Source organism: Hippocampus comes, unplaced genomic scaffold (genome assembly GCF_001891065.2).
Source record: "Hippocampus comes isolate QL1 unplaced genomic scaffold, H_comes_QL1_v1.1 scaffold22, whole genome shotgun sequence".
In the NCBI taxonomy this organism is placed as follows: Eukaryota; Metazoa; Chordata; class Actinopteri; order Syngnathiformes; family Syngnathidae; genus Hippocampus; species Hippocampus comes.
The window spans coordinates 6,492,852-6,519,332 of NW_017806175.1; the positions used below are offsets into that span (position 1 = coordinate 6,492,852).

General features: G+C 42.1%; 1 protein-coding gene across 10 annotated transcripts in view; it reads right to left on the minus strand.

The window, feature by feature from the left end:
* Window positions 1-730: 730 nt before the first annotated feature.
* The window catches only part of kif1aa (kinesin family member 1Aa), a 31,859-nt gene continuing 6,108 nt past the window's right edge, over window positions 731-26,481 (minus strand). Inside the window, exons 3-50 of one of the 10 annotated variants that reach the window (XM_019897143.1) lie at window positions 25,720-25,793; window positions 25,461-25,643; window positions 25,178-25,243; window positions 24,578-24,756; window positions 24,265-24,376; window positions 23,989-24,066; window positions 23,824-23,889; window positions 23,332-23,349; window positions 23,168-23,246; window positions 23,010-23,088; window positions 22,584-22,726; window positions 21,706-21,744; window positions 20,923-21,056; window positions 20,259-20,338; window positions 20,073-20,148; window positions 19,563-19,642; window positions 19,128-19,234; window positions 18,970-19,050; window positions 18,151-18,331; window positions 18,012-18,084; window positions 17,401-17,491; window positions 17,172-17,320; window positions 16,899-17,077; window positions 16,200-16,370; window positions 15,687-15,998; window positions 14,106-14,224; window positions 13,938-14,023; window positions 13,521-13,650; window positions 13,146-13,308; window positions 12,743-12,833; window positions 12,535-12,653; window positions 12,089-12,144; window positions 10,192-10,300; window positions 10,042-10,108; window positions 9,821-9,905; window positions 9,637-9,742; window positions 8,276-8,302; window positions 7,364-7,390; window positions 6,362-6,476; window positions 6,150-6,283; window positions 5,033-5,240; window positions 4,767-4,931; window positions 4,427-4,498; window positions 4,231-4,352; window positions 3,962-4,105; window positions 3,684-3,876; window positions 3,477-3,595; window positions 731-2,750 (exon numbers count right to left, since the gene is read on the minus strand). In XM_019897143.1, the coding sequence (XP_019752702.1) occupies window positions 2,708-2,750; window positions 3,477-3,595; window positions 3,684-3,876; window positions 3,962-4,105; window positions 4,231-4,352; window positions 4,427-4,498; window positions 4,767-4,931; window positions 5,033-5,240; window positions 6,150-6,283; window positions 6,362-6,476; window positions 7,364-7,390; window positions 8,276-8,302; window positions 9,637-9,742; window positions 9,821-9,905; window positions 10,042-10,108; window positions 10,192-10,300; window positions 12,089-12,144; window positions 12,535-12,653; window positions 12,743-12,833; window positions 13,146-13,308; window positions 13,521-13,650; window positions 13,938-14,023; window positions 14,106-14,224; window positions 15,687-15,998; window positions 16,200-16,370; window positions 16,899-17,077; window positions 17,172-17,320; window positions 17,401-17,491; window positions 18,012-18,084; window positions 18,151-18,331; window positions 18,970-19,050; window positions 19,128-19,234; window positions 19,563-19,642; window positions 20,073-20,148; window positions 20,259-20,338; window positions 20,923-21,056; window positions 21,706-21,744; window positions 22,584-22,726; window positions 23,010-23,088; window positions 23,168-23,246; window positions 23,332-23,349; window positions 23,824-23,889; window positions 23,989-24,066; window positions 24,265-24,376; window positions 24,578-24,756; window positions 25,178-25,243; window positions 25,461-25,643; window positions 25,720-25,793 (5,330 nt within the window). In that variant the 3' untranslated portion in view covers window positions 731-2,707. The remainder of the gene's footprint in view (window positions 2,751-3,476; window positions 3,596-3,683; window positions 3,877-3,961; window positions 4,106-4,230; window positions 4,353-4,426; window positions 4,499-4,766; window positions 4,932-5,032; window positions 5,241-6,149; window positions 6,284-6,361; window positions 6,477-7,363; window positions 7,391-8,275; window positions 8,303-9,636; window positions 9,743-9,820; window positions 9,906-10,041; window positions 10,109-10,191; window positions 10,301-12,088; window positions 12,145-12,534; window positions 12,654-12,742; window positions 12,834-13,145; window positions 13,309-13,520; window positions 13,651-13,937; window positions 14,024-14,105; window positions 14,225-15,686; window positions 15,999-16,199; window positions 16,371-16,898; window positions 17,078-17,171; window positions 17,321-17,400; window positions 17,492-18,011; window positions 18,085-18,150; window positions 18,332-18,969; window positions 19,051-19,127; window positions 19,235-19,562; window positions 19,643-20,072; window positions 20,149-20,258; window positions 20,339-20,922; window positions 21,057-21,705; window positions 21,745-22,583; window positions 22,727-23,009; window positions 23,089-23,167; window positions 23,247-23,331; window positions 23,350-23,823; window positions 23,890-23,988; window positions 24,067-24,264; window positions 24,377-24,577; window positions 24,757-25,177; window positions 25,244-25,460; window positions 25,644-25,719; window positions 25,794-26,481) is intronic. The other 9 variants (XM_019897146.1, XM_019897145.1, XM_019897144.1 and 6 more) reach the window with 9 other exon arrangements.

Sequence of the window (26,481 nt, forward strand, 5' to 3'; positions counted from 1 at the left end):
CTTAGTACGTGTAATAGTGCAGGTACTGTACCACTCTAGTATTGGTTTCAATAGTTTTTTTAATGAAATAAAATCATATCCAAGAAGTTTAAATTCCTAAAAGTCAAACAAATGTATTGTTCTCAAAAGGTAAAAAAACTGAAATGAAAGCAGAGGAGAGGTTGAGAGAGTGCCTCTACTTGGGTTGCCAGGTTTTGACCGATTCAGCGAAGCCGTTTTTTATTTTTTATAACCACCACACACCATTTGATTTAATCAATATGTTTGTTTTTATTCGAAATGAGCGGTGTATAATCCTTTAGAAACAGAATAATGACAAAATGATGTACGTAGCCGTGGGAATGGGCGTTAATGTCTGGATCTGGCAACTTACATTAATGAAATGTTGCCGGGTTTGATGAATAAAAAGAACTTAGTACGTGTAATAGTGCAGGTACTGTACCACTCCTAGTATTGGTTTCAATAGTTTTTTTAATGAAATAAAATCATATCCAAGAAGTTTAAATTCCTAAAAGTCAAACAAATGTATTGTTCTCAAAAGGTAAAAAAACTGAAATGTACTTACAGTAGTAGTGATTGTTTCGCGTACCACTAGAGCGCGCTCGCGCAATTCCAGAACAACACTGAGAATCACTCCAGTATTCTGTCTTCTCAAGACGCCTTTTAACTTTCATAACACCGAAGAAACACACACAGCTATTCAGTGTCTAAAAATAACCGACACCATCGACATGTTGCATCATTGTTATTTTATTTTTATTCCATATATGATAATGTGTTTCGGTGCAAACACACACGCACAAATATTTGGACGCTTTACTCCGACACTCGAAAAAAAAAAGACACACTGAATGAACTCCAACAGCCCATTGACAGTAAGAGCTCGGCCCCCTAATGTTTGACACACGCCGTTCACAGCAATCATGTTTATTATATACAATGCGATGTCGTTGTTTTTTTTTTTGAGAAAGCGGGAAAAAAGAAATGTGGAAGCACAAAAATGGCCTTTTCCCATTCAGAGCCGAAGGTGATAGAAAATGACGGTCAAGGGTCGCGTGTTTTAATAAACAACAGTGGTGCCGCACACACATCAACACACAGTAGTACACGTCTTGAAGTGCGTGAGGTCAAATGGGAGCACACGCACACACAAGCACTTAAGGAGTGGTAGAAGCTTAAAAATGTGGTTTGTACATTCAGTGTTGAATGACTACAACAACTTTGGTTGGAGCCAATGTGACACGCAGTTTGTGTAAAAATTCTGAGACCATTTTGTGAGAATGAAAAGGATTTTTTTTGTTGTAAGCGTGCACTCAGGTTGGCTGACCTGACGCACAACTCACCTCACCCGGGCAGTGAAAAATTGAGAAAAAAAAATCTTACATTTCACGTTTGAATTAGGCTGGGATCACTTGTGTCGGCTACGTAGAGTACAGCAGAGCCTGTTACATGCACCAATCATGATAACCTGTAACCTGATAACATGATAAACTGTCCACTGTCGTAACCGCTGTCCCTGAAAGGGTTAAAGTGGAGACATTGTGTAGATGATAATACATAATAATGATGATGTCAGGATGAAGAGCATAAATAGCAGCGTGAAGGTTGTCCGATAGAACGCAACCGTGAGGCACGATGTCATCTATATGCACTTTAAAGAGTATATCTATTTAGGATTTCATATTACTTCCTACTAGCCTGACAACTTAAAGGAGTGGAGGGGATTCATTCAAGTAAAGTGTGTTTGCGTTATTCTTCTCAAAACAACATCGTGGGAGGGAGCGTCTTACAAAGTGCCATGTGCACACATTGCACCACTTTACAAATACACTGTAAACGTCTTTGTCCATGAATACATACATGCACATGGAAATAAATACAAAAATAAATAAAGCGACAGCGGAAGTTTCAAAATGTGAGGATGAACGTGGCGTCGCTGTTGTGTTACGCGAGTGCAGATGTGCAAACATGGAAGGCAGCATGTGAGAAAGTTTGTCGGAGAAATGACAACAACAACAAAAAAAGATAGCTGTTCAAGAGGTGCATTTTTAGAGAGACAAAAGTATTAGGACACACCTGTTCATTAATTAATCGTTAGGTGATGCAAGGTCATTTTCAGTCCATAAAAAGCTGGCTGGATTCAAAACAAAAAAATTGCCAAACCAAGACGAATTCCAACATACTTTTGCTAATGTTGCAATATTTTGTCAACATTTTCAAACAGTTTTGATTTCCTATCGGTGTCCCAGTGCTTCTATCCAAACTGCTTTTACTGACGCATCTGGCAGATATCCCAATACATTTGCCAAACTTCATTTTTCTTCCTTCCTGGGTATCCCAATAATTTTTGTGACTGTACTTCATGGTTATCAAGTTTCTTAAAACTTTTTGTCCCAGTTCCAGTTTTGACTTGGCCAGTGTCCCAATACTTTTGCCCAAACTCTGATTTTCTTTCTTGCTGCATGTCCACGCACATGCGTACGCACACACGTACAGTAGGTAATGTGTTGTATGTATAAGATCGGATGCGCCACTGACACGACTACATGACATCACCACACACGTTTGGAATCTGACTACCGGACTGATTAGAAAAATCCTGACACAAGATGGCGTAGAGTAACGCTAACTGGGGGAAGGAAGATGGCGCCGGCGGGGTGGAAAGGGAGAGGGGTCGGTAGTCTATATACATCTCAAGTCTTTTCCATCACATCCTCATCTGTCCCACTCGTCTTCTGGACAACTTGGATCTAAGGGGCAGAGGCCAAATAGCACATTAGCATTTCATCTCGCATGCGAGCATTCTATTACCTCACTCATCTTTTAATTGACCCAACTACAGGATGCGTGGTAAGGCACTTATAATGGTGCCTTAGCACTTTGTCCATTTAAGGTACTATGTTTCTGAATGTTAGCATGACAACTACTAGCGCGTTAGCATCATATCTACAATGTTACCATTTTCTTAATCATCATTTGTAATAGTACCCAATGACAAAGAAGGACACAAGATCCTGATTCACTTGCCTCAGCGCTTTGTCTCCTCTGGTTATCTTGGAGCTAACGTGCCAACTAGCATGTTAGCATTTTGTCAGGAATGTAAGCATTTTAATAATCCTCATTTGTAATAGTTGCCAACTAAAGAGAGAACCTCGTGGATCTTTCTTTATTTGGATTGATATCTTGCTGAATGTCAGCATGTTAGCATTATTAGCAAACGTGTTAGCATATTGAGCTAACATGCCAGCCCTTGATCAACTGTCATGTTTCAAGTTAAGTTGATATCTTGCTGTATGTCTGCATTTTTAGCAACCGCAGTACAATATTTAGCTCTCATTTTACCATTTGATCAACTGTCGTTTGTTATCGTACCTATAGGGCTGGGATGTAAAATCTTTATTCATCAGGGATTTTTCAACTGATACTGTTATCTTGCTGTCTGTTAGCGCGCCAAACGTTAGCATTCAACGCAATACCTGATAGTCCCCGCCAGGAGAGGATTGAAGGCATACAGCCAGTCGTGCATATCTTTGTCACTAGTGGCTTGAAGCAATATTCCACGGTGCTCCGTGCACACGGCAAAAGTGTTGGGGGTCTATCGGAGAGAGAAAAAAAAAAGAAAGAAACTGTTAGAAGCTGGCTGGGTGTCTATCACTAATCAATAGGGAGACAACGGGTCGCACCTTGAGCATGGCCTGCTGGTCTTCACTGTACTCCACCTGCGCCGAGGACAGGTTGAGGATGGCTCGCTCTATGGCATCACGCTCCGTGTTGTAGATGTAGACGTACGGCCGGCGCACCACCACGTAGCGCTTCACCCAGCCGTTGGTGTGCGGCTCCAGGAAGTGCAGGTAACCCTTTTTGGACACAATGGGGCTGCGAGGAGGGAACACTGTTATTACCTCCAGTTTAGTTTGTAGACTTCCACACGCATTATGTTTTCTTCGATACGGCAACTCACCTGACTCGGATCTCTTGGATATCGGGAACGAATCTACGGATGCGAGGTTTCCCTTCTGAGCTTGCGCTCGCGCACTTTTTGGCATCAGCATCCGGCTGCGCGTCGGGACTCGGACTGACGGCACGGGAGCGAGGAGCGGGAGGTCTGCGTAATTGTATTTATTTATTTAAAAAATAATAATTTCCATCATATTTATTGTTTTCAACTTCATAGTATGATCTGTGACTAACTGCTAATTTACAACAAAAAGTGACATATTTAGGATTGACCTGAGATCTGTGTTGCCGTAGCAACCCTCCACCAGGGAAGGGCAGGTGGACGAGGGCGTGATGGTGTTGAGGGTGGAGATGGAGGCCGAGTCTCTCAGCGTGGTGACAGACATTTGCGAGATCTGAGACAACGATTAGTTTTGTTGCGTTTGGGTTATCGTGACAGAAAGTGCATGTGGTTCAGAACAGGAAGTACCTTGCTTTCACTGGCGCTGACGCAAACGTGAGTGTACTCTCTGTCGAAGGAGTGAGTGAGCAGCCGCAGACACTGTGCGGACAAAAAGCGCACGATTGATTTTGTAAGTTCATAAACGATTGTAAAATGTTGCACGTCAGTATTGTAATTTCTAATGACAACATTTCATTTATTTTAAATTTGTATTTATTTTTCATTTTCAGCATTCCTCTCACTTCAAAAAGTGTACACTGATAAGTTTGTGTATGTTTCAATGAATGTGTTTTTAGTGTGTGGGTGGGGTCAAGTTCACCACATTCACTGCATCTTAAACATTCAGAGAAGTGGGAATGCAGTCAACCTTGGTGGCGAGCTCCCGTTGCCTGTCGGTGGTGATGTCGGATGCCGTGCAGACCCCCGGGTCTTCGGGCTCCTCGTCCGCCGGCTGCTGAGCCCCCCGACCCGCCAGCAGTAGGGTGGACTCAAGCTTCTCCCGCAGCAACAGGAAATGTTTGGTCTTCTCCACCTGACGGCCAAAAACAAACAAAAAATGAGATTTCTTACATTTGGCCCTCACTGGTCCCCTTCGGTGGCGACGTGACCCAAAAACAAAATGAGGTCGCTCACATCCTGAAGCAAGCTGAGCTTGTCGAGCTCCCACTGGTGCTCTAGGATGAGGCTGTCGCTGCGAGGCCTCCACCCGGCCAGGTTCTCCTCGCCGCGGACGTACGCCACTGACGTGTCCAGCACTCGCCGCCTGCGCCGCTGCATGCCCGGACTTCCCGCATCCGCCAGGTTGCACAGGCTCAACTCGTACACGCCCGTCACACGATTTCTTGTGGCGGAAGGAGAAGATGATGAAGATGTGAGACATCAAAAATAACATTTACAAAAAAAAAAAAAAATTGAGAACGCTTCCATTTTTACGTTTCACCTGATTTTCACACAATCTGAATCTGGCAAAAAAGGTTTCACATTATTGCTTTTTCATTTAATTAGTTCAACTTTTATTATTTTTGTTTTATTAAGAGGGTTTGGTGTGAAAAGGGGCACACATATGTGTGAGAGGTGTTTTAGTGTGCGTCTGTGGGAAGACAGAGAGAGAGAGAGAGAGAGAGAGAGAGAGAGAGAGAGAGAGAGAGAGATTGTATATGTGTGATGAAATGTTTTTTGTGTCCATTGAGTTTTTGAGTGTGGGTGTGAGAGGGGGTTTTAGGTGGGTGTGAGCTATTTTTGGGGGAGTTTTTTTGTGTCACGGAGGTGTGTGTCAGAGTTATTTTGGTGTGCGTGTGAGTTTGTGTGAGATTTTTGGCGGGTGCGAGTTTTTTGCGACTGTTTTTGAGATTAGAGGTAGCTTCTATTTACTCACTCAATTTGACTGCCACTTTGACTGGGTTTTCAGTTTTGAGCAATCTTTCACGTAATTTCTGACTCTCTCGTTAAAATTTGAGTGTTTTTAACAATGTGACAGGCTAAATGTGCATGAGATGTATTTGGTTTGCAGGTAAGAGAGCTTTTGGTAAGTGTGAGAGTTTTTTCTGTGAGGTGACAGGTTTTTTTTTGTTAGTGTGTGCGTGTGTGCGTGTGTGTGTGTGTGTGTGTGTGTGTTGGGGGTGTGTGTGTGTGTGTGTGTGTGTGTGTGTGTGTGTGTGTGTGCGTGTGTGTGTGTGTGTGTGTGTGTGTGTGTGTGTGTGTGGGCGGTAAGTTCTTTTCAGTTTGAGCGAGGAGTTTGCGTGAAACTCACCCATCGGCCGCTCTCAGGCTCCCGGTGCCGAAAAGATTGCGAATGGAACGCGAGGCGGATAGTTTGGTGTCGCGAGAGTAGAAGACCATGCACACGTCTTTGGTCACCACCGCCGGCTGCGTGCATTTCTCCAGCTGGAAAACACCGACATGATGATGCGATCCTGTCATCATCCGCGTTCATCATCCACATGACTGTTACTCAAGGGTCACCTCTAGGTACGCCGAGAGCGTCATGTAGATCTTTTCGCCGTGGGGCGTGACTCGGTTCAGGAGCAGGGAGTTGTGCATGGAGCTGTCCCACGCCGCCTCGAAGCGGTAGAACGTCCTGGGGGTAACCAATTGCCGCCACAGAGGCACACACGGACAACAATCAATTCAAGAGGTGCACAGATGCTACCGGTAAGTTGATGCAAGTGGTGAAGAAATGAGGATAGCATGCTTGATTGGCTGAGATGAAGCAACAATGAAGAATATGCGCACGGAAAGCCATTTGAGCAATTTTTCCAGATCCAAATTAAGGTCCGTGTACTAGTACGCTCTTTGTCCTCACTAGAAAGACAACTCTGTGCACTAATACAATGGCAAAGGCAGACTAGTCGAATAAACGTGGATTACATCACTTGTCATATTTTATCCATGACTAGTGCCACTTTTGGCCTCCTAACAAATAACTGTGCTGCACTCGTAACACTATGACGTGCTACTTGACATCTACTCGCCAGTAGTACTGCAATTTGACATCTGTACGCTACTATTACGACTAGGTAAGGCCTAGATGTAAACAACAGGAATTTTATTATGCCAGGAGTAGTACTATTAAGCACAGTTTCTCCTCACAAGTAAATATCAAGAATTTTGGAGAAACAACATGAAGAAACCAATCTGACCATTTATTCAATATCCTTAATAGCAATCTTTAAGGTCTATTTACTAGTATGCAAGGAACTGTGGAAATACTGTCTTCACTAGTGCGCCACAATTTTGGCGCACTATTAGGACAACTAGTAACTAGTGAGGCAAAACTGTGCACTAGTTGACATCTGCCTGCTATGAGTACGACGCGCGAAGCACTAGATGTTAACTAGTAGAACAGTTTTACCTCACTGGTAACATGTACACTAGCTGCGCAACGAGTGAGGACAAAGAATGTACTAGTACACGGATCCAAATGATTAAGGCTTTCCATAGACGAGTTAGGCAGAGCATCAATACCTCGGATCAAGTCCCCGACGGGAGATGCTGTGAGGAAGAAGAGATGACAGAGGAAGAGGAAGAGTGAGAGAGGTTGAGAGACAGGAAGTGGGCTGCATACGCTACTAGTCCCAGAAGTGATTTTATATATATATCTCTCTCCAACAGTGAAAATTAAGTACAAACATTGTTTGGAGAAAATACGGTTTAACGGTTACGAAATTTCAAAGCAAATTTTTGTCTCATTAAGATTGCATGTATTTTTTTTTTCTTCACAGTGTGGGCTGAAAACTGCTGGGTCACATGTGCATGGAACCCCCCCCCCCGATCCCCACTTGCGAAGCCGGGGCCATGCAGACATACATCATTCGAAGTATGAAGAGAACAAAGAACAAACAGCGACACGTGGAGCTGATGAAGAAATGGCCGTGAAGACACACGTGAAAGGATGAAGGCGCAAAATATGATACAGTGAACCGACGTTATATGGCGGGTCATCTTTCGCATCCCCGCTATTCCAACAATGTTTACGCGTCACATTAATGAATTAATCAATTTATTAACACGCGAATTAATTTATTTATTTATAGGGTGTACACATTTGTGATATACAAAATAATGATATTGCTCGTCAATGTATGAATTTTGACAGCTTTGTATCAGTTTTGTTCATTTGACATGAGCTGAATAAAATAATAAATCAGAAGTTTCTCACTCGTTACTCGGAACTTAAAGTCGTTTTGAATCACTGAATACTTACTCTTACTCAAGTCATTATCTGGAGGATTATTTTTTACTTTTACAGTACGCGTACAATTTTTGGTGAACCGAGCCGAATCAACAGTAAGCACACTTCACACCTTATTTTGAACATTATCACCTGCAATAAACGAGGGTTCACTGCTCATAATTGACAAATAAAATAAAATATACCTAGGCATGTCTGAATCAAGAAACTGTCTGCAAAAAGCAAAAAAAAATACCAAAACAAAACAAAAAAAAAACATTCCATTAGTGGACTGGAGGGAGAAAATTGTTAGCAGCCATTCAAATATTCCATGTTAGTTTCTCAATGCACAGCAACGCAAAGGACCAAAGACAGGTTACTTAACGGCAGCCGGTGCAGGCCAGGCTCGCAGGGAGCTTGGCAAATCAACAAAATTTCCCCACGACCAAAAATCATAACTTGAAATGAGCTTGAATTGTTCAATATGCTCGACACAATGTAAACACTTTTCACAGTTTTGCATGTAACATGGAAGTCAAATATAAAATATTCACTGACATTTTGGGAGGAATAAATGTTAAGAGTAGATTGCTGCGCTCGAGGCATGATCAGAAAAACGCTATTATGCAACAGAGGAAATGTGAATGTGCTGCATGTTGTGTTACTTCCTGGCATGGAATCACGTCAAATGACACGGTAGTGTGATTTCTATCGTAAAAATGAATGATAATGACAAAAACATGCAATGCCTCAGACAATGCTAGCAAGGCCAAATTTAGTGTACATAATATTTACGTTTCATGAATCTTTTTTTTCCCCACTGAAAAATTATAGCTTTGTTCCATAAAATATTTTTTTTAGTTTCTATCCATTTTCTGGGAAATTCAGAATTTTCAAAAATAATTAAAAAAATAATTATACACATCATGGAATCTCCCAATAATATATTATTGACTCAATATGGGCTTTTCTATTGAAAAAATGTTGACTTTTTCTATAAAATTTGACTTTATTTTTGATCAAAATGATTAAAAGAAATACTTTTTGTCTGTTCAAAACCGCATTTTTTTCAAATTAAACAAAACAAAACAAAATTCAACTCTTTCAACTAACATTACAAATCACTTCTCAGAACATTACACCTTTACAGTATTTACAAAATGTTCCGTTTCCCCTGCCCCTCCCATGTGAACTAATGCCTACGTAACAATAAAGTAACTACAAAACTAGTGACATAAAAAAAAAAAAAAAAAATGAACGCTTGGCTATTGAAGTCTGCATCAAGCTGGTTAATTCTTCGGTTAGTTGACATGATGCATGACGACGGAACGGGACGACAGGCGTGCCACGACAAAAAGTGAAATGACAAACATCGGAAGCTCGCACAGCTAGCGTGGCATCAAGTCGCGGCGACCATTTTGCATAGCAGCTCCTCTCAGTTGAACATGCATCGCCAAGTTGTCGTATGCTTGTATGAAAAGCCTTGTGAGCATTTATTAAATAGCCTTCAAATCTAGCTTCAGGTCCATGCACTAGTATGCCCTTTCACCTTATTGCCCAAGTATACCTGTCATCGTGCAAGGGCCTGACGTAGCCGGCGGACAAGATGTTAAGGGACAGAATGTTGGGGTCCACGATGCTCTCGTCAGATTCCAGCGTGTTGCGGAGACGTCCTGGTGTCAAAAACGAGTGCACCCATGAGACGATACAAAAAGATGAACGCAGAAATGTACGATCTAGCCACAACGTACCGACAACAAGCTCGCGCACGTCTCTCCAATCGATGTCGCCGCCAGATTCGTGCACGATGGTGACGGTGATTCTCCTCTGGAGGCCCTGTATAACAAAGACACATTTTTTTTGTTCGTATAAGTTTACAACTTAAGTTACAAAATAACAAAACGTATTATTCGACGTAAAAGTGTGAAGGAGTGCTTCGGGGTTTTTGGTGGAGGTAACAAAAGGGACCAACCTGGTGCAGGAGGAAGGTGCCGTGACAAGGCATTCCTCCTCTGTGGTCCACCACAGCAGGGAGATAGCTGGAAAACAAACAAACCCAAAAAATAAAAACACAGTCATTTAAATTATTTTGAAGAGACCGAGCAGGATATACGCTACTTACTCTCCGTTGGCTTCCAGCTCACAGATCTCAAAGAAAACCATCAGGTCATACTTGCAGTGGCACGGTCCTACCTGCGGGCGCGCCATCGCCGTCAGCTTGGTGGCTGGCACTAAACAGGAAACAGAGCCGATTAGACAGGAAGTTGAACAGGCTAAATAGGAAGTAATGCCAGCTCGTCCAATGTGGGAGCAAGAGAGGGAAGAAGACAGGAAAGCTATTATGGAGGGATGAAGAGAAAATATCATTTGCACTTTATTCTCATAACACAATTATGACTTTATCCTTATCTGTGCAGCACTTGAGATTTTTCTTTCAAATGAAACGTGCCTTATAAGCTAATAGTATTATACATTTTTTTTTGTTTGTAATATTTCTGACACCAAAAAACTCAAAACACTAGGTTTTAGTCTGTGAAAATGAAAACAGAGGACTCAGAAAAGCAAAACTTCACTGGACAGACACATCATTAGGTACACCTGAATAATCACGAGTGATTGCCGTTGTCAAAGAAGGTATCAATTGAACACTACATCTTATTGTGTTTGCAGTTTGCAGTGCTACTAAAATGTGTTACGCTTTGTGAGGTGTATCCTATGTTGTGGAATTCATCATATATGACCGCAAACATAGATCTTCAATGTAAGTTATGAGCCAATAAACAAAGTCCGTGTGGTCCAGAGGAAGGAAGAGCAGGGAAGAGGAAACACACGCGACACCCCAAAAAGTGAGAATCCAACTGACCGGTCCTGACACATCAAACAAAGTTTTCATGTCACTTCACTTATCTGTCGCTGTTTCTTCCAAATGAAAATGGATATTTTGAGCTGAGGTGTAACTATTTATAATGTCTGTTTAGAGGTGGTTCGAGTTTGATGAAGCATAAAAAGGCTGGACTTGCATAACCTGATTCAAGTGACAATTCACATACAGTATGAGTTATAAAGACAAAAAAAGTCATGTAAAAAACATCGATATCAAGAATCGAAAGATCTTGAAAGAGTGTTGATTTTAAAAATTAAAAAAAAAAATTCTGCATTTCTCGGAATTGTCAACATTTGTTTTGGGACCTCTTTCTTGACAACAAAATTCATTATATTTATTTATTTTTAGGAGGGGTAATAGATGACATTTTTCCTGTAAAAATGATGAGTTATTTCTTGAGAAAAACACAAATTTTCCAAAATCAGACGATATTAGCTCTTTGAAAATCTGCAAAAAAATTCACCAAATTTTGAACGATTTTTTTTTCTTCACATTTCAACCTAAGACAAAGACAATGACATTCAAACACCACCCTCCCCAAAATGGCCAGATTTTCTCTCTATTTTGAAGTTAAACAAATATTACAGAATACAGTTTTGTTAATCGGTCAAATATTCTTACTGTAAAAGATAAGGAATTTTTAAAAAAACGCATCGGACAATTAATCAATTATCAGAATTCAATTTTTCTAAATATTGTAAACAGGCTCAGCCTCAAAAAATCCTTATCGGTGGGGCCCTATTCTTAACAGTCGACAAAGTGAGTGACATTAAAAAAAGGCCTCGTGTCAGGATTGTCTGGAATCATCGTGAACCAACCCGGCGTCTGCGCTTTAACAACGGAACAAATGGAGGCGGGCACAGCGACCCACGCAGGCTCGTTCGCTTCCATTAGGAAGGAAGCGGCCAGGCCCGCGGCGGAGAGGGCGTGGCCCGACAGAGAGTCCACCAGTGCCCCGTTGAGCTTGTCGGGCACCAAATAGCGGATCAGCTCCAGCGCTTTCTCCTGGTTCTGCTCCAAGTCCGCTGCTCACAGGCAACGACAGCAACATGACCGACACGCGTCCGGCGGTGCAGTATTATGACAAAATCCACAAAACACTCCGTGTTGTGCTTCATTTTTGTTTTCTTTTTACCTGGTTTGGACAAAGGCATCACACGGGGGAACTGTCTCCTGCAGGGCCGCAGTGGACTATGAAGAAGGAAGAAAGTGTTAAAGCAGTATTAAAGTGTTACGGTGTTACTCTATTACTAAAGTGTTTGAACATTTATTATAACCATCCTTGATCATTTCCATTGGCGTGTCTATGGTGTTTCACTTTATATGCAAGCTTTAACCTACTGGGCCTATTTTCATTCGGCAAAATTAGAAAAGTTTGGTTGAGCATTTGGTTTTGAGAATATATTTTTCTTGTATGTATTTCAACTCAAATATCAGCCCCTTACTCAAAAAGAGGCAATTGAGTGTTTAGTGTGAATAATTTTACGAAAATATTTTTCACTTTGCTTTAATGCTTCAATGCTAGAATTCTGATGGATTTATTAACATTTTATAAAACAACTGACAGACAATAAGTGCTACCTGATGATATCTTTACAGAGAGGAAGAAAAACTTGTTTCTGGTAGTGTCCAAACACCTCAAACACAATCGGTTGAGTGCTGATGTAGTCCACAAACGATTTGGTTACTTCAACGGCAATCTGAAAAGAAGCAAAAGCGACAATGCGAGCTACTGAAGTAAAACAAGCTACAACACTTCATCATCATTTTCATCGTCCTCGGTTGTTACATTCTGCACGTGGTAAAAGCCCAGTGGCGGTCCACGGGGCGTGTTCTTCAAGGGTTCAGTAGAGAAGGCTTCGTCATGCCGGTGGATGAAACTGTGCACAGGAAAAGACACGTAGATAAGTCATTCAGGTGTGAATAAATAATAAGTTGACTTTTCCAGGGTTTTTTTTTTTTAAATCTTAAAAATCCTTTTTTTAGGATGAGGACAGTCTGACAAATATTTGTTTTTTCTAGAAATATTCAAATATTTTCTTGGAAAAAAAAACACTTACTCATAACTGACTTTTCTTGAAATTAAATAAATCTATTCTCGTAAGGTGAATTATTTTCTGGGAAAAACTGATATTTTCTTTGGAAAATAGGAAAAAATGTTCAAGGTGCGTCGGGGTGGAGAGATGTCTTACTTGAACTGGCAGAAGATGTCAGCGTACTCAGCGGAAATGTTGGATGCTTGCAGCACGGTCACACGAAAGGTGAAAACATTCCCGATCTTCAGATGCTCCACCGTCACATCCACTTGCCCATCCAGTCCCGACTTCGCTGCCAAGTCGTCTTCATTACTGCCAGCTGCCATCAAAGCACAAAAATAAACAAATATTAGTTAACAGCCAGGATGCTTCACTATAATGGAGTCCCTCAGAGTTCTGTCCTTGGTCCAATTCTCTTTTCATTGTACATGTGTCATGGGAATTTGAATTCCCATGTGTCATGGATCAGTTGTTTACCCGCTTTCATTCCACCCTACCTTGAACTCCAATGTGCAAAATAATAATTCTCACATGTGTTATTGTTGACCTCGTCCGCCGAGGGCCCTGTCTCCGTGCTCTGCCCCTCGCCCTCCACGATGCGAAGTTCCTCCTGGGAGATTCCAGTGCGTGACAGGCCCGCTGGGCAGGACTCAGACTGAAACTGAAGCAGGGCAAAAAAAATTGTCATTTGCAATATTAAGCGCTTTTACATTGAGGTTTTGTTGAAACTTCAAGGGTGCTTGATATGACAGGGTTTTTCCAGCACATTAAAAAAAAAAAAAAAAAAAAAGTAATTGACGACACGAAACAAAAATACAGCGACAACTCCCACTGCCCTCATTCCCCTAGATCACACGGCAAAGAAATCGTAAAGAGATTTCACTCTATGCGACATGCTATGCTAACTCTCTAAGGCAAACAATAAACTGTAACATGTTGTTCACGCACCTTTTCATATTGTTGATCTTCAAAGGAGATTTTGGCAGTGCCCGACTGTCGCACCCCTGAGCCGTAGTCGGGTGCTTCCTCATCGGCTGGAGGGTGGAAAGATTGACATTTATGAGCCAATCGTGCGCAACTCCCTTTATATAGCCCTACCCGTACTGTGAGCCTTACGCGATATGGCCTGCACCGCCACACGCAGGAAGCCCTTAACGTCGCCCTTCTCGCTTACGACGGCCACACGATGCACCAGGGGAACGGGGTAGAGCAGGTTGCTTAAGTATACAAATGACCTGGACGAGAAATGGAAACAGAAGGACAAAATGATCGCGTCGAGTAGGAAAAGATGACGAATCACAATACAAAGAACACTGAGCTGCGAAGCAACCAAACACAAGCTGGGACTGCTCTTGAGCGATGGCCATGGCTGCCCTTTACTCCTGCTTTCATTATTCATATTTTACGATTTTGTATTTTATTCATCTTGCATTAGGTCAGGGATGACCAAACTGTGGTGCGTCCATTGGGTGCGCCAAATTAAGAATGCAGAGCAACTCTGATAGAATAATTATGTTTTTATTTTTTTTTTTACCAAAATAAAACAGAAATGATTGATTCCTTAAAACATCGCTGGGCTGAACAAAAGGCCTCCAGGAGCTGCACTGGATTTAAATTATAATTGCTAGCTGGGTGTAAGAGTGTTTGACAGCTTTTTACATGTAAAACCATTTTCTTTCCATAAACAATGTACAGAAATAGCCTAAATTTAGATGACATTTTTTTAAAAAGGTACTTGGTCGGACTGCACCACATCCCCACGTGTTAATTTGAGGGGGTAGACATTTAAGGGTGCTAAAACAGAGGGACGGCGGGGGGCAGGCTTATGACAAGATTGGTGAGGTGTTAAGAAAGGCATGCTCAGGACAAAAAAATAAATTAAACAATGTTTTTTTGGGGGGGGACGGCATTCAAATGACACAAAAATCATCATCATCATTATACGGGGTAAGGGCGGGGCAAACACGGCTCAGCCACAGCCGACCAATCAAATCAAAGGACACCTCGGCAAGGCCACAAGGAGGTCATGGAAAAGAAATACAGTCATTAAACAAAGAAAAATGAAAAGGCTTGTGCTCTGGCATGCCTAAAAAGAGACGGCTGAGGTCGAAACCAGCTCTTTCAACTTGGGACGTCAACTTCGGGTGTCATGATTAAAGATGTCAAGACGTGACAAACACACGCAACACAAGCAGGTCGTTGAGCTTCGACATTGCTTGGTATGATCCCATCCCGGCTGTTATGTAACAAGAGAGTTAGCGCGTTACAACTGTTAGCAATGAACATGGGGTTGAGGACAGGAAATTGTCATCAAAATAAAAGCCCAGAAATGTCTACTCCAGCATTGGATATTTGCATAGGAAATATTTGAACAAGTTACATAAGAAGACCAAACATGCAAGTGCTACTAGTAATCCATTAAAGGTCACTTGAGTATTTATTCAACATCCTTCATATCCAGCTTAATCAATATCGCGGTTATTTTTTGTTGTTGTTTGACCTCATCTATGCAAAATCTTGCCGTGCTGCCTGTTTTAAAAACCGAAATTCATTTGTCCTGCCATTGACGGAGATCCATCTGAAAAACACGCGTACACTTTATCCCGCCTGTCATTCGTAAAGGCGACCCCGCCTCTCAGCGTGAAAGAGCTAGTTTCGCCCATCAGCACGCGCTCTCTCCCTGTAAACCTCACCAACCTTCCCACTACACTGAATAATGGCGAGCGGTCGTAAAAGGGATCCTGGCCTTCGCTGGAGCTTCGGCACAGCTCTCGCTCCTCCTCCACCTCCTCCTCATCATCATCCTCATCATCCTCCTCCTCCTCTCCCACCAGCTCCGAGCTTGGCTCATCCAAAAAGATATCATCGTCCAGATCCTCCGACTCGTCGTCCTCGCCGCCGCCTCGAGCCTCCGGCTGAGGGGAGTCGGTGGTCTCGGAGGCGGAGAGGGTGGGGGACGGAGTGGGGTCGCTCATGCGCTCGCTCATGCACGCGTTGAAAAGAGGGTTTCTGGGAGAAGCGGGTTAGTGGAGAGAAAGTATACACTGAATATGGATCGGCCCCGCCTGTTAGTGGACCCACACCAGGACGGGATGCACAACAAGCTAGAATATGTTTGATGATCTTTGATGTTGGAGTGGGGGGATAAAAAAAAAAACATTTTGGGGGATGGTCAATGACTCCAATTTTTACCACAGGGTAATAGCGTACCTGCCCACCAATCTGAACCATGGGAAGCGGTCGTAAAAAGGGTCGCCGCCCGTCATGGCACCTTCACCGTCGTCTGTGGTGGGATTTGTACCCGTTGAGGAGGCAAGGGCAATGGTAGGAGGAACCTCGGCAGCACGGTCGTACATCTCTCGCATGAGATCGAGTCTTTGCCTAAAAGGACACATTTTTCCCAGTCAATACTATTCTATCATAAGTGGAGTGAATCAAATCGCATTTTGATTGAAGTGAAGTGTATATCATTGCTGTTAGATGGAAACCATGTGTCCAAAGATGGCAAACAAATCAATATTATTGGCCTGCATTTGAGGATGTAAAGGTGTCATTACAACTATATATATATATATACTCACAACAAAACCTGGTGTCTGCCGACTCACGAGCGCATTAACAGTTCCTTAATTGCTCCATTTTTTGGCCACTTCAGTGTATCTAAAGTGTGCTTGTACATCAAATTTCGGCTCACAACACAAAGCAGAAAAAAAAACTTTTAAAGTGATCCAAGCGACAGCTTGTAAGACAAAAAACGAATACCATAAAACCTAAGGAATCTTTTTTGGGGAAAAAAAAGTGTTATTCACAGGATTTTACAGTACTTTCCCCATTAAAAGTAAAGCTTCAACTTTCAAAAGGAAAGTTTGCCACTTTGAAATTCCCAGATTTTGACAATCCTCTGAGAACCTGAGTTTTTCCAGGGTCCAATAATGAGTGGCTCCATTCTTCTGATCCTGCACCTCCACGGCCACGATTGTTTGCGGAAAGATTCGCCTCTCACGCTCTTTTCCGGCCTCAGGCGGAAGCAGGTCGGGTGGGAGCGGCGAATAGAGGGTGTCGGTCAACAGCACAAACTGGAACTGAACCTGTCGGGCACAAACAAACGCCTTGTTAGCATCATGGCAGCTATCAATGTGGACATTACGGCCACATGTTTTTTGGGTTTTTTTTTTTTTTTGCCTTCTTCTTGAGCTCAACGCTGATGGCGTTGGCCTCCTTGAGGAAAATGGCGTTGCCCCAAAGGAGGTCCCGTAGGGAGGTGAACTGATAGCACCTCCACCTGCGAAAGCTCCACTCGGCTAGCTCTCTTTCACGCTCGCTCCACTGAACTGTGAGACAGCAAAGAACATGAAAGTTCAGCTTTTAGTCACACGACATACAAGCGATGATTTGCTCCATGCGTTACTACCTTCCTCTTCTGGTTCCTCCTCTTCCTCGGGAGCCTCTGGGTAATAACGATCCACCTGCTTCTGAAGAGCCTCCAGCTTGCTCTCATAATCCTGGAAAATAATGGGACCACACGCTTCATTCACAAGATAATGAGCTCTAATACAAAAAAAATAAGTTTGCGGTTGTACACAGCTATTCTGTATTATCATACTGAGAAATAAAATTTGGGTTATCTTTTGAGTGTGAAAATCGGTATGGTGCAGTGCAGTTTTCAAAACGCAAACTACTTTGTCCGCTAGTTGGTTTGTTGGTCGGGTCGGTCAATCAAATAGTCAGTTGGTTGGTCACAGGGTTGGCTTGCTTATTTGGTTGGTCAGTCGGTCAGTCAAACGAAATTTGGCTAGTTCGGTGATGAGCCAGGCAGTCGGTTTGTTCCTGAGATAGTTGGCTCGTTGGTTTGACAGTCAGTCAGTCATTTATTTGGTTCATTGGTCCTTCATAAAATCGGTTGACTTGTTTTTTTTTTTCTCAGTCAAGGGTCAGTTAGTCAGATGGCCGGTTAGTTACTTTGTTGGGTGGCCAATTAGCTAGTTGTGAGTAGTTTTTTGTTAGCCGCTTATCCTCACGTACCAGTCTTTGTTGCTCCAGCAGGTTGTTGGCCTCCTCTCTTTCTTTGCGATATTGATCTTCCAACTCGTGCAGCCTAAACACAAACATTGTTAGTTGAAGCATTCAGCCCATGATCGGAATAAGTCCTCAATTTGTTTACCTCTGTTCCATTTCTTGCTTCATGTCAATGCCTTGCTTCTCCAGAAGCTCCCTCTGGGCAAAGGCCCAGTCCACGGGCTCCGCGGGAGTCTCGGCACACGGGGTCCTCTCCCTCTCAGCCCGCGCCTGCACGGGGTGGTTGAAGCGGAACACGTGGCTCTTGCCCAAAATGATACGATTGCCTGAACATGACAGTAGCACCATATCAGGGCAAACGTAGAGTACATATGTGCGTCTACAAATTGATATGATGTTACTAAATAGGGATTGTAAACAGTAGTCAGTAGGTCAGTTAGTTTGACCAACAAAACAGTCAACCAATCTGTCGATGAGTTCGTTGGCTGGTTGGCTAATATGCCGGTCAACCAGTCAGTTAATCAGTTAGTTATGGATTGGTTGAGCCATTCACTGGTTGGTTACTGAGTAAGTTGCTTGGTTAGTCAGCTTATTAGTTATAATGACATAAGTCATTCAGTCGGTCGCTTGGTTGGTCACTTAATCAGGTAGTTGTTTCACTTGTATTTAGTCAATGGGTTAATTTGTGAATGGTTGGTTACTTAGTTGCTTGGTTACGTCATTAGCCACTCAATTAGGAAGTCAGTTTATTTAGTCAGTCTGTCGGTCACTTGGCTCATTAGGTAGTTGCTTGGTTGATGAGTCAGATGCCTTGTTAGTCAATGGTTGTTTACTTAGTACCTCAGTTGGTTAATTAGTCATATGGTTGGTTAGTCATTAAAAAACTGTCATTTTATTGATATTGTGACTTCTATATTAATGGTGATGTTCTTAGAACAATAGCAAGGGATTCCATTTTCCTGACCTGATTTGAGGACTGTGGCCTCTGTTACTCTCTTGCCGTTGACGTAGGTCTCAGCTCCTTCGCAGGGCTCCAGGACAACGGCTACTTGGCAACAAAGACCCCAGCAATGTAAAACAACAACAACAACGCCTGTGTGGATCTAACCTAAGATCACCCACTTTCCCCCTGCGGTCCAGAGGAGCTGGTGAAAGTGCAGTGCTCGTCCTTGATGAAGTGGCCGCTAAGTACGATGTCCTGGCGGCTTGCGGCATCCACACGGCCCACTCTGAAAAAAAAAATTCTTGGTTAGTTCATTCTGCCAGCCAGGTACAATTAGGGTGAAATCTTGATTGAAGAGAAGCCTGGAGGTAAACGGTCTTGGGTGTGGTCAGTGAAAATGAACTGAAAAATGTGATTAGCCACAGTTGTTCAGTTTCTTGGTTGGTTAGTCAGTCAGTTCATGGCTCATTTTAGTTAGTTTGCTGAAAAAGTTAAAAGTACCAGTGCAGTGGAAATGCACCAGAACAGACTCCTTTATGGGATCTGATGACAATGTTTTTTAGGATTGGGAAAGGAGCATGCAGCTCATCAATATAAGTCTGGCTGCATCTAACCTGGTGATTCCATCCTTGATGTAGTAGAGTAGGCACTCGGACATGAGCGGGTCCTCATTCAGGTTCACCAGATGAGGCGTCTGAGGGGATACAAAAAATAAAAAATAAAATGAGCTCGTCGTCTGTACAAGTCAATTTCTGTCTGTCTCTTTATGATCCCTTTATGAAGTATAAACATTATGCAAACACTGCATATCACAGCGCCCACACAAAGCAATCTCGTAGAGAGAAAACATGCAGATAAAGCGAGCTTTATCTCACTTTATCTTGAATACTGTCAGGCAGTCTCGGGAGCTCTTGAGATAAAACTTAATGAAGGTCAGACTCAAAAGCACTCGCACACTTCTCCGCTACAAACCTCGTTAGGGGAAAACAGCCCGACAGTGTCAATAAACACAGCCTGGGGCTTTCTGTGGCTGTCTGACGGCTTAGGGGGCGAATAAAGAGGCCATTTATTCTTCAAATGCTTCAAAGCACTTTGAGGAGTCAACTCAGTGGATGTCCGATTACCTTCTTGGGGGAGAAGACGCCAACTGTGCCGCCGTCCTCGCGCATGGCCACACCCATTTCTGCCAGCAGGGCCTCTCTGTGGATGAAGACATTGTTTGAGTTAGCTGCAACATGCTAATCGTTACGTAACAAGACAATCCCATGCTCGGAGTGAGTCTTTGTCATTGACGGGAAGTTGTAGGTCACCGTTCCATTCGAATGGCTTCAGTCCGACGAAGTTTCTCTTCCCATGTCTCGTTGAGCTCTGCGATGATTTTCTCAGTTTCCTGATGTTTATTAAAAAATAAAAAAATAAATAAAAATAAATTAAAAAAAGGAGTAGCGTTGGAGCATTTCCTCATTTCTGCCTGTGGTAGGTAGCCTTTGATAAATGACCGTTTCAAAGCAAAAGGGATGACATTCTGCGTCTTTTGGCTTCTTGAGACTTTTTTGTGGGTCTCCTAATGGTCGGCATGCCTTCCAAAGGAAAGGGAAAGGTTTTGGGGCTAAATTTTCATAATTGCAAGTTAATTAGAATATCAGGGTTTACGGCAAATCATCAAACTCTGCTGCCATGCTCGGCCCACACACTGACCAAAATTCCACTGTTTTATAAATTAGCATCACCTATCATTCGCGATTCAAAATTTGGTAACTTAATTGGACCCTTAAAATGGCCACTTCATCCCAAACAGGGAGAGTTCCTGTGTCTTTTCAGGTGTGGCTTTTAGAGACTTTTTTGTGGGTCTACTCATGATATGTATGCCTGCCAAGTTTCATGTTTCTAAGGGGAAACTGACTTTGGGGGCTGAATTTTTAAAATTCAGGACAAATTTGAATTGGATGTTTTTAATTTTGCCTCCACACTCACCTTCAGGCGCTCAATGGCCTCCTCATTGGCCGGGCTGAACATGATGCGGTCGTGCAGGCTGGCGATGGAGCCAGCGCGGCTGGAAAGGGCTGACAGTGACGGCGAAGGACTCATGCCCGTCATGGCGTTGGTCACTGGAAAGCAAAAGACAGAGAAAAACCTCTGATTGATAACTGAGGCCTTTGCTGTTATTATTGCTCTCGCCGTGCGACAAGCAAGCCAACAAGCGACAATGAAAAAGATGGAACACTGCGGCCATCAAGTTAAAAATAAACAAGCTGCTAAATGTATTATGCTCATACGCCATTTCAGATAAGCGAGGATTACAAATGAAATATAACAGCGTGGCCATTTCTGTGACTGATTAGCAGTGCATCTCATTTCAACGCTGCACTTTTTTTCTGTCATTGTTATTTTTTAGCTTTAATTGCACAGCCCGATTGTCAGCTGAGTCATCTCAGTGTGGAGGGGCTAGCGTTTAACTTGAGCCGCGTGAGGTGAATCAGCACTTATCCTCGCGAGGGCCGCTGATGTGCTGGAGTCTATCCCAGCCGTCTTCAGGCAGAAGTGGGTTCGCCCTGAACTGATTTGCCAGCCGATCGCAGAATATGGGGAACTCAGCTTTGAAAATGGCTGGCAGCAAATTATTTAAGAACGTTTAAATACTCTGTGAAATCAAATTGCATGAGTGTCATTAAGTAACGCAGGGCAAAGCGGAAATAAAGCTGACATTTGAATGTGATGCAAAGCTGGCAGAAGAGCAAGAAACCAACAACAACACACGTTTCAAACCCTCGATCTCAGCAGCAGACCCTCGAAATGCTTGGAGAGACAAAGAGAAAGACAGAATAAGACAAGTACCACAGGCTAATGACTTCATTAAAGTGATTTTCAATTAACATCAATTAGGATGCTGACTTTAACCCTTATGCAGTATCTGTCCCAAATTGGTCTTTTTTGGACAGTTGGACACTTGTACACACAGCCAAAAGTGTGAAAAATAACTCCACGAAGCTGAAATTTTGCATAGGATGTCAAAAGGGGTCAAAGTTCAAAATGACCGCAAGCGGGACATTTTTGAACATTATAGTGGGTATATATGACATCGTGACAAATTTTGCCACTTGTGTGTAATACTGCTGTGGGTTAAAATAGCAGTTGTTTAAAGGTTTTTAACATTTGTGCTAATTTTCCTTAGCCCAGCAATGTTTCACATGATGTTAGCAAAAAGCTCGTGCGCTTGTTTTGGATCTTCTTGTTATTTACAAATTGTACTCTCTTACTACCATCATATTACCGTTTTTAGCCATCTTTGTTTTTAATATTAACTCAACATTAAAAAAAATTACTTTTGCAATGATGCCGTCCTAACAGGAACACTATTTCAAAGGGACTTTTATGTCCGAAAGCTGCAAAAAATGTGCGCTCACTTTAGCCCATCTATGTTTCACATGATGTTAGCAAAAAGCTTGTGCGCTTGTTTTGGATCTTCTTTTATTTACAAATTGTACTGTCTTGCTACTATCATATTGCCGTTGTTAGCCATGTTTGTTTTTAAAAATTTTTGTTTTAAAAATTACTTTTGGAATGATGCTGTCCTAACAGGAACACTATTTCAAAGGGAATTTTATGTCCGAAAGCTGCAAAAAATGTGCGCTCACTCTCGATGATGTCACCCAGGCCTTGGGCAAAGAGCAGGTCTTTCAGGCGAGACACCTCCTCCTTTAGCTCACGCACCAGCCGGTTGTTAGGATCCTCGTTGATGACTGCGTTGCAGCGGATTTGCTTGGCGCGGTCGGCATACCTGCCATCATGAACACACATTACCACAAGTAATTTCTGGGAAGACAGAGCATTTATGTCACTAGTTGAAATATATTCATCTGCTCCCCTTTCATATGGAGTTCCCCAAGGTTCAATTTTAGGTCCGGTTTTCTTTCCGGTTTGTACTTGTAATGCTGTTATTTAAAAAGGCTCAGTGTCAAAGTTGACCAGGATTTTAACGTTGCTCTTTTGAAATTGCTTTACAATACATTTGGATTGGATTTTATGTGGCAAACGCAGAGAGGTCGGCGTGCTGTTTTTACCTGAGTGTGCTGAGTGTCTCATCATAGTTAATGTCCGCCGGGCTCAGCGCAGCCACCATGGCGGTGCGTGAATTCCCGCCTGATGCAAAGTGGAAACACGCAGCATTAGCAGAGTTTAAATGAGAAAAGGCACTTCATAGAGGTTAGCTGATACCTACCAAGATTCTCTCGGAGTAGCCAAGTCAGAACTGAATCGCGATAAGGAATGAAACTTTCCACTTTCTTCTTCTTTTTGTTCTGCGTGTTAGTGAAGGCTGGGTTATTACCTCCGCCAGGAAGCTTATGTTTAGTTAGTTATCTGAAAATAATTTCTTTGGCATACCTTGTTTGGTCCAGAGTCCTGAAATGAACCACAGTGTGAACATCATTTTAATTAACACACATGAATAAAGGTGAACGGTGTTAGCTCTTCTATTAGCTCTATTTCTGGAAATAGTTCTAGCCGTTGTTCTTGTTCTGTTCCTCGAGTGGGTCTGCTTCTACTTCTTCTTTGAGTCCAGGTACTTAACCTTGTTCTAGTCCAATTTTTATTGTTCAGGGGGGTTTATTCAGGCTTTAGTTCTGGTTATGTTTCCAATTCTGCCTCTTATTCTTGTACTGGTTCAGGTCCTGGGACTTGTCCTAGTTTTATGGTTCAGGCTCTAGTTCTGGTTATAGTTGTAGCTATGATTGTGGTTGCAGTTCTTTTTCTATATTGTGTTCTAATTCTTGTTGTGTTTCTGTTTCCTGTACTGTTTCATCAGGGCTGGGACTTGATCTAGTTCTTGTTCTGGTTCGATCTGTACAATGAGAAGAATTTCGGAATAACTCTCACCACTTCTGCCAAAGCGGAGATGACTTTTCCCAGCGTGGTTAGGGATTTGTTGATGTTGGCTCCTTCCTGTGGCCCAGCAAAAATAAGGTCACATGATGATTTTAATGTACTCGCCTATAAGATGTGAAATTTTTGAAAAAACAAAACAAAAAAAAAATGTCCTACCTTCAGCCTGGTCCCTTTGGCTCCAGTGGAATCAGCTCTCTCGCTGCCGGCCAAATCCACCAAACTGATTTTACTCACCTGCAAGCGCAGAGTTGAGGAGACTCCAGTCAAGAAAACATGAGAAAAAGGCTTCTTCATATTATGACAATGTCTCTGACATGTGGTCACACCACGGAGTGCGCACCAGTGTTGACATTCTGGGCAGCAACACCAGTTTTTATGTACCGTAGTCACGTTGTGTTGAGTTGCATCCACACAACGTTGTGTGTGTGTTACCTTCTCAGAGGTGTTGTCGGTGTCGGCGTCATGGCGTTTCTGAGTGAAAATGATGTTAAAAACGGCGTGTGAGCGACTGCTGGTCTCGTTCATGTTGGTAGCAGCCACCGTCCTGTCAGGAGAAAGGCAGTCACTTCAGTTTGTCTGCAGAATGCTTAACAGCAGCGGTCCCCCAACGGCTTTTACCGCCCCAGACCGTTTCATACAAGTACAAGTAAATCGAACAAGCGACTGCTCGTAACTCGAAAAACGCTCAAGTTAGAGCCCTTGTCAATCAAGATACTACTATAGTTGAGGTCTGAGTCTGCCCTACCTGGCTTTGTTGCCAGAGTCCATCAGATCCTGGATGTCATTGTAGGAGGTGACAGCCAACTTGGACAGGTCCTCCACGTAGGGGCCCATCAGCGGATGTTCTCGCACCCGCAGGTTGCCTTTGTTCTTGGGGTTGAGCAGGTCACGCACACGCTCGCAGTAGATTTCCATGTAGCTCACCTACCAAAAGGCAACAAGTCAGGACTGAAACACAAAAACTTTGTTTTTGTTTATCGATTAATCGACAAAATAATTGAGAGAATAATTGATTATAAAATAATTGTTGGTTGCAGCCTTATCGTCGGTATCTTATTTTTAATCTTTTTTTTTTTTTTTTTTTTTATCTCCGAAAAAAACAAAAAAAAATTTTTACTTTGTTTTTGTTTATCGATTAATCGACAAAATAATTGAGAGAATAATTGATTATAAAATAATTGTTGGTTGCAGCCTTATCGTCGGTATCTTATTTTTAATCTTTTTTTTTTTTTTTTTTTTAATGCCTGAAAATAGTCAATATAATTTTGTTTCTGCTTTGGTCGCGCCACAATTTTGTGTGCATCCAACAAAAGGATGAAATGAGGGACAAAATGTGGGCTCTTACCTCCACGGAGTAGGACATACTGTTGTCTGTGTTGTCGTTGATTTTGGTAAAGAGATCTTCACACAGCTGCAAGCGAGAAAATGACATTCATCAGGATTTCGTCACAATCACACAATCATCCTCATAATGAACCTTTTCATAATGCTTGTAAAAAAACAGATAACGGGGTTCTTCCGAGTAGCAGTACACTGTAAATCAAATCCGAAGTCAAATGCCACCCGGAACTACGTGTGATGTCATGGAGAGACGGTTTATTGGATGAGTCATCACTACACATGCGTACCAGCGGGATAATGCCCTGTTGATCTTTGACGTCTTGCTTTCCCATCATAGTGTAGGACTTGCCGGCGCCTGTCTGTCCATACGCAAAGATGCAGACGTTGTAACCCTCGAAGGCGTGCAGCAGCATTTCCTCGCCGATGTCTTTGTAGACGAGCATTTGAGATGCGTAGTTCACATCCTCGGGCTGCCGGTGGCAATGAAAACATATTTGTGAATATGAACAATGCACAGCATCGAGGTGCGGGTTTGTGGGAGGTTACCGAAGTGTGTGACCAGTAGGAGTAATCAAAGTTGAAGCTCTTGTTGTCTTTGGCCTGCTTGGGGTTAATAATGGCTGGAAGAGAGAAGGACAAGGAGAAAATATTATCCACCCATCCATTTTCTGAAGCGTTTTCCTCATTGGGGTTTTAAATGAATGACTTACTGTTGTTTATTTTTATTCAATTAAAAAAATGAGGATGCAAAAATTAATCACTTAATAAAACAGACCAAAAACATTTCTTACAAAACAATAAATTACTACATAAATTTTCAACGCTTTTTTTAATTCAATGAAAACAGATCAGATAAACTGGGGCTAGAAAAATAATCACACTTTTAAAACAGTGACTACATAAATAAAAATGCATACAAATAATGTATTTATGATTATTTATACAATTATAATTATAGATTTAATTTCAATAAAAACGACAACATATATTTTGGATATAAAAGATGTGGAAAAATAAAAATAAATAAATATGAGTCTATATTTATTACTCTGTGTTTTTAACTAATCAAAGATATTCCTCAACCATTATTTCAAAATGACACAAAATATAAATTACATGAAAACAGATCAAATAAACACAGGCAAGTAAAATAACCACAATTCCTTCCAAAAAGCAGTCAATAATTAATTAAATAAAAAATACATGATAGATCAAATGTACAGTATTATTTTTTATTCTTATCAAATGTGTTATTTATTTATATTTATGTGTTCTCTCAAGTGTGATGATATCCATCATCTGTTTTGT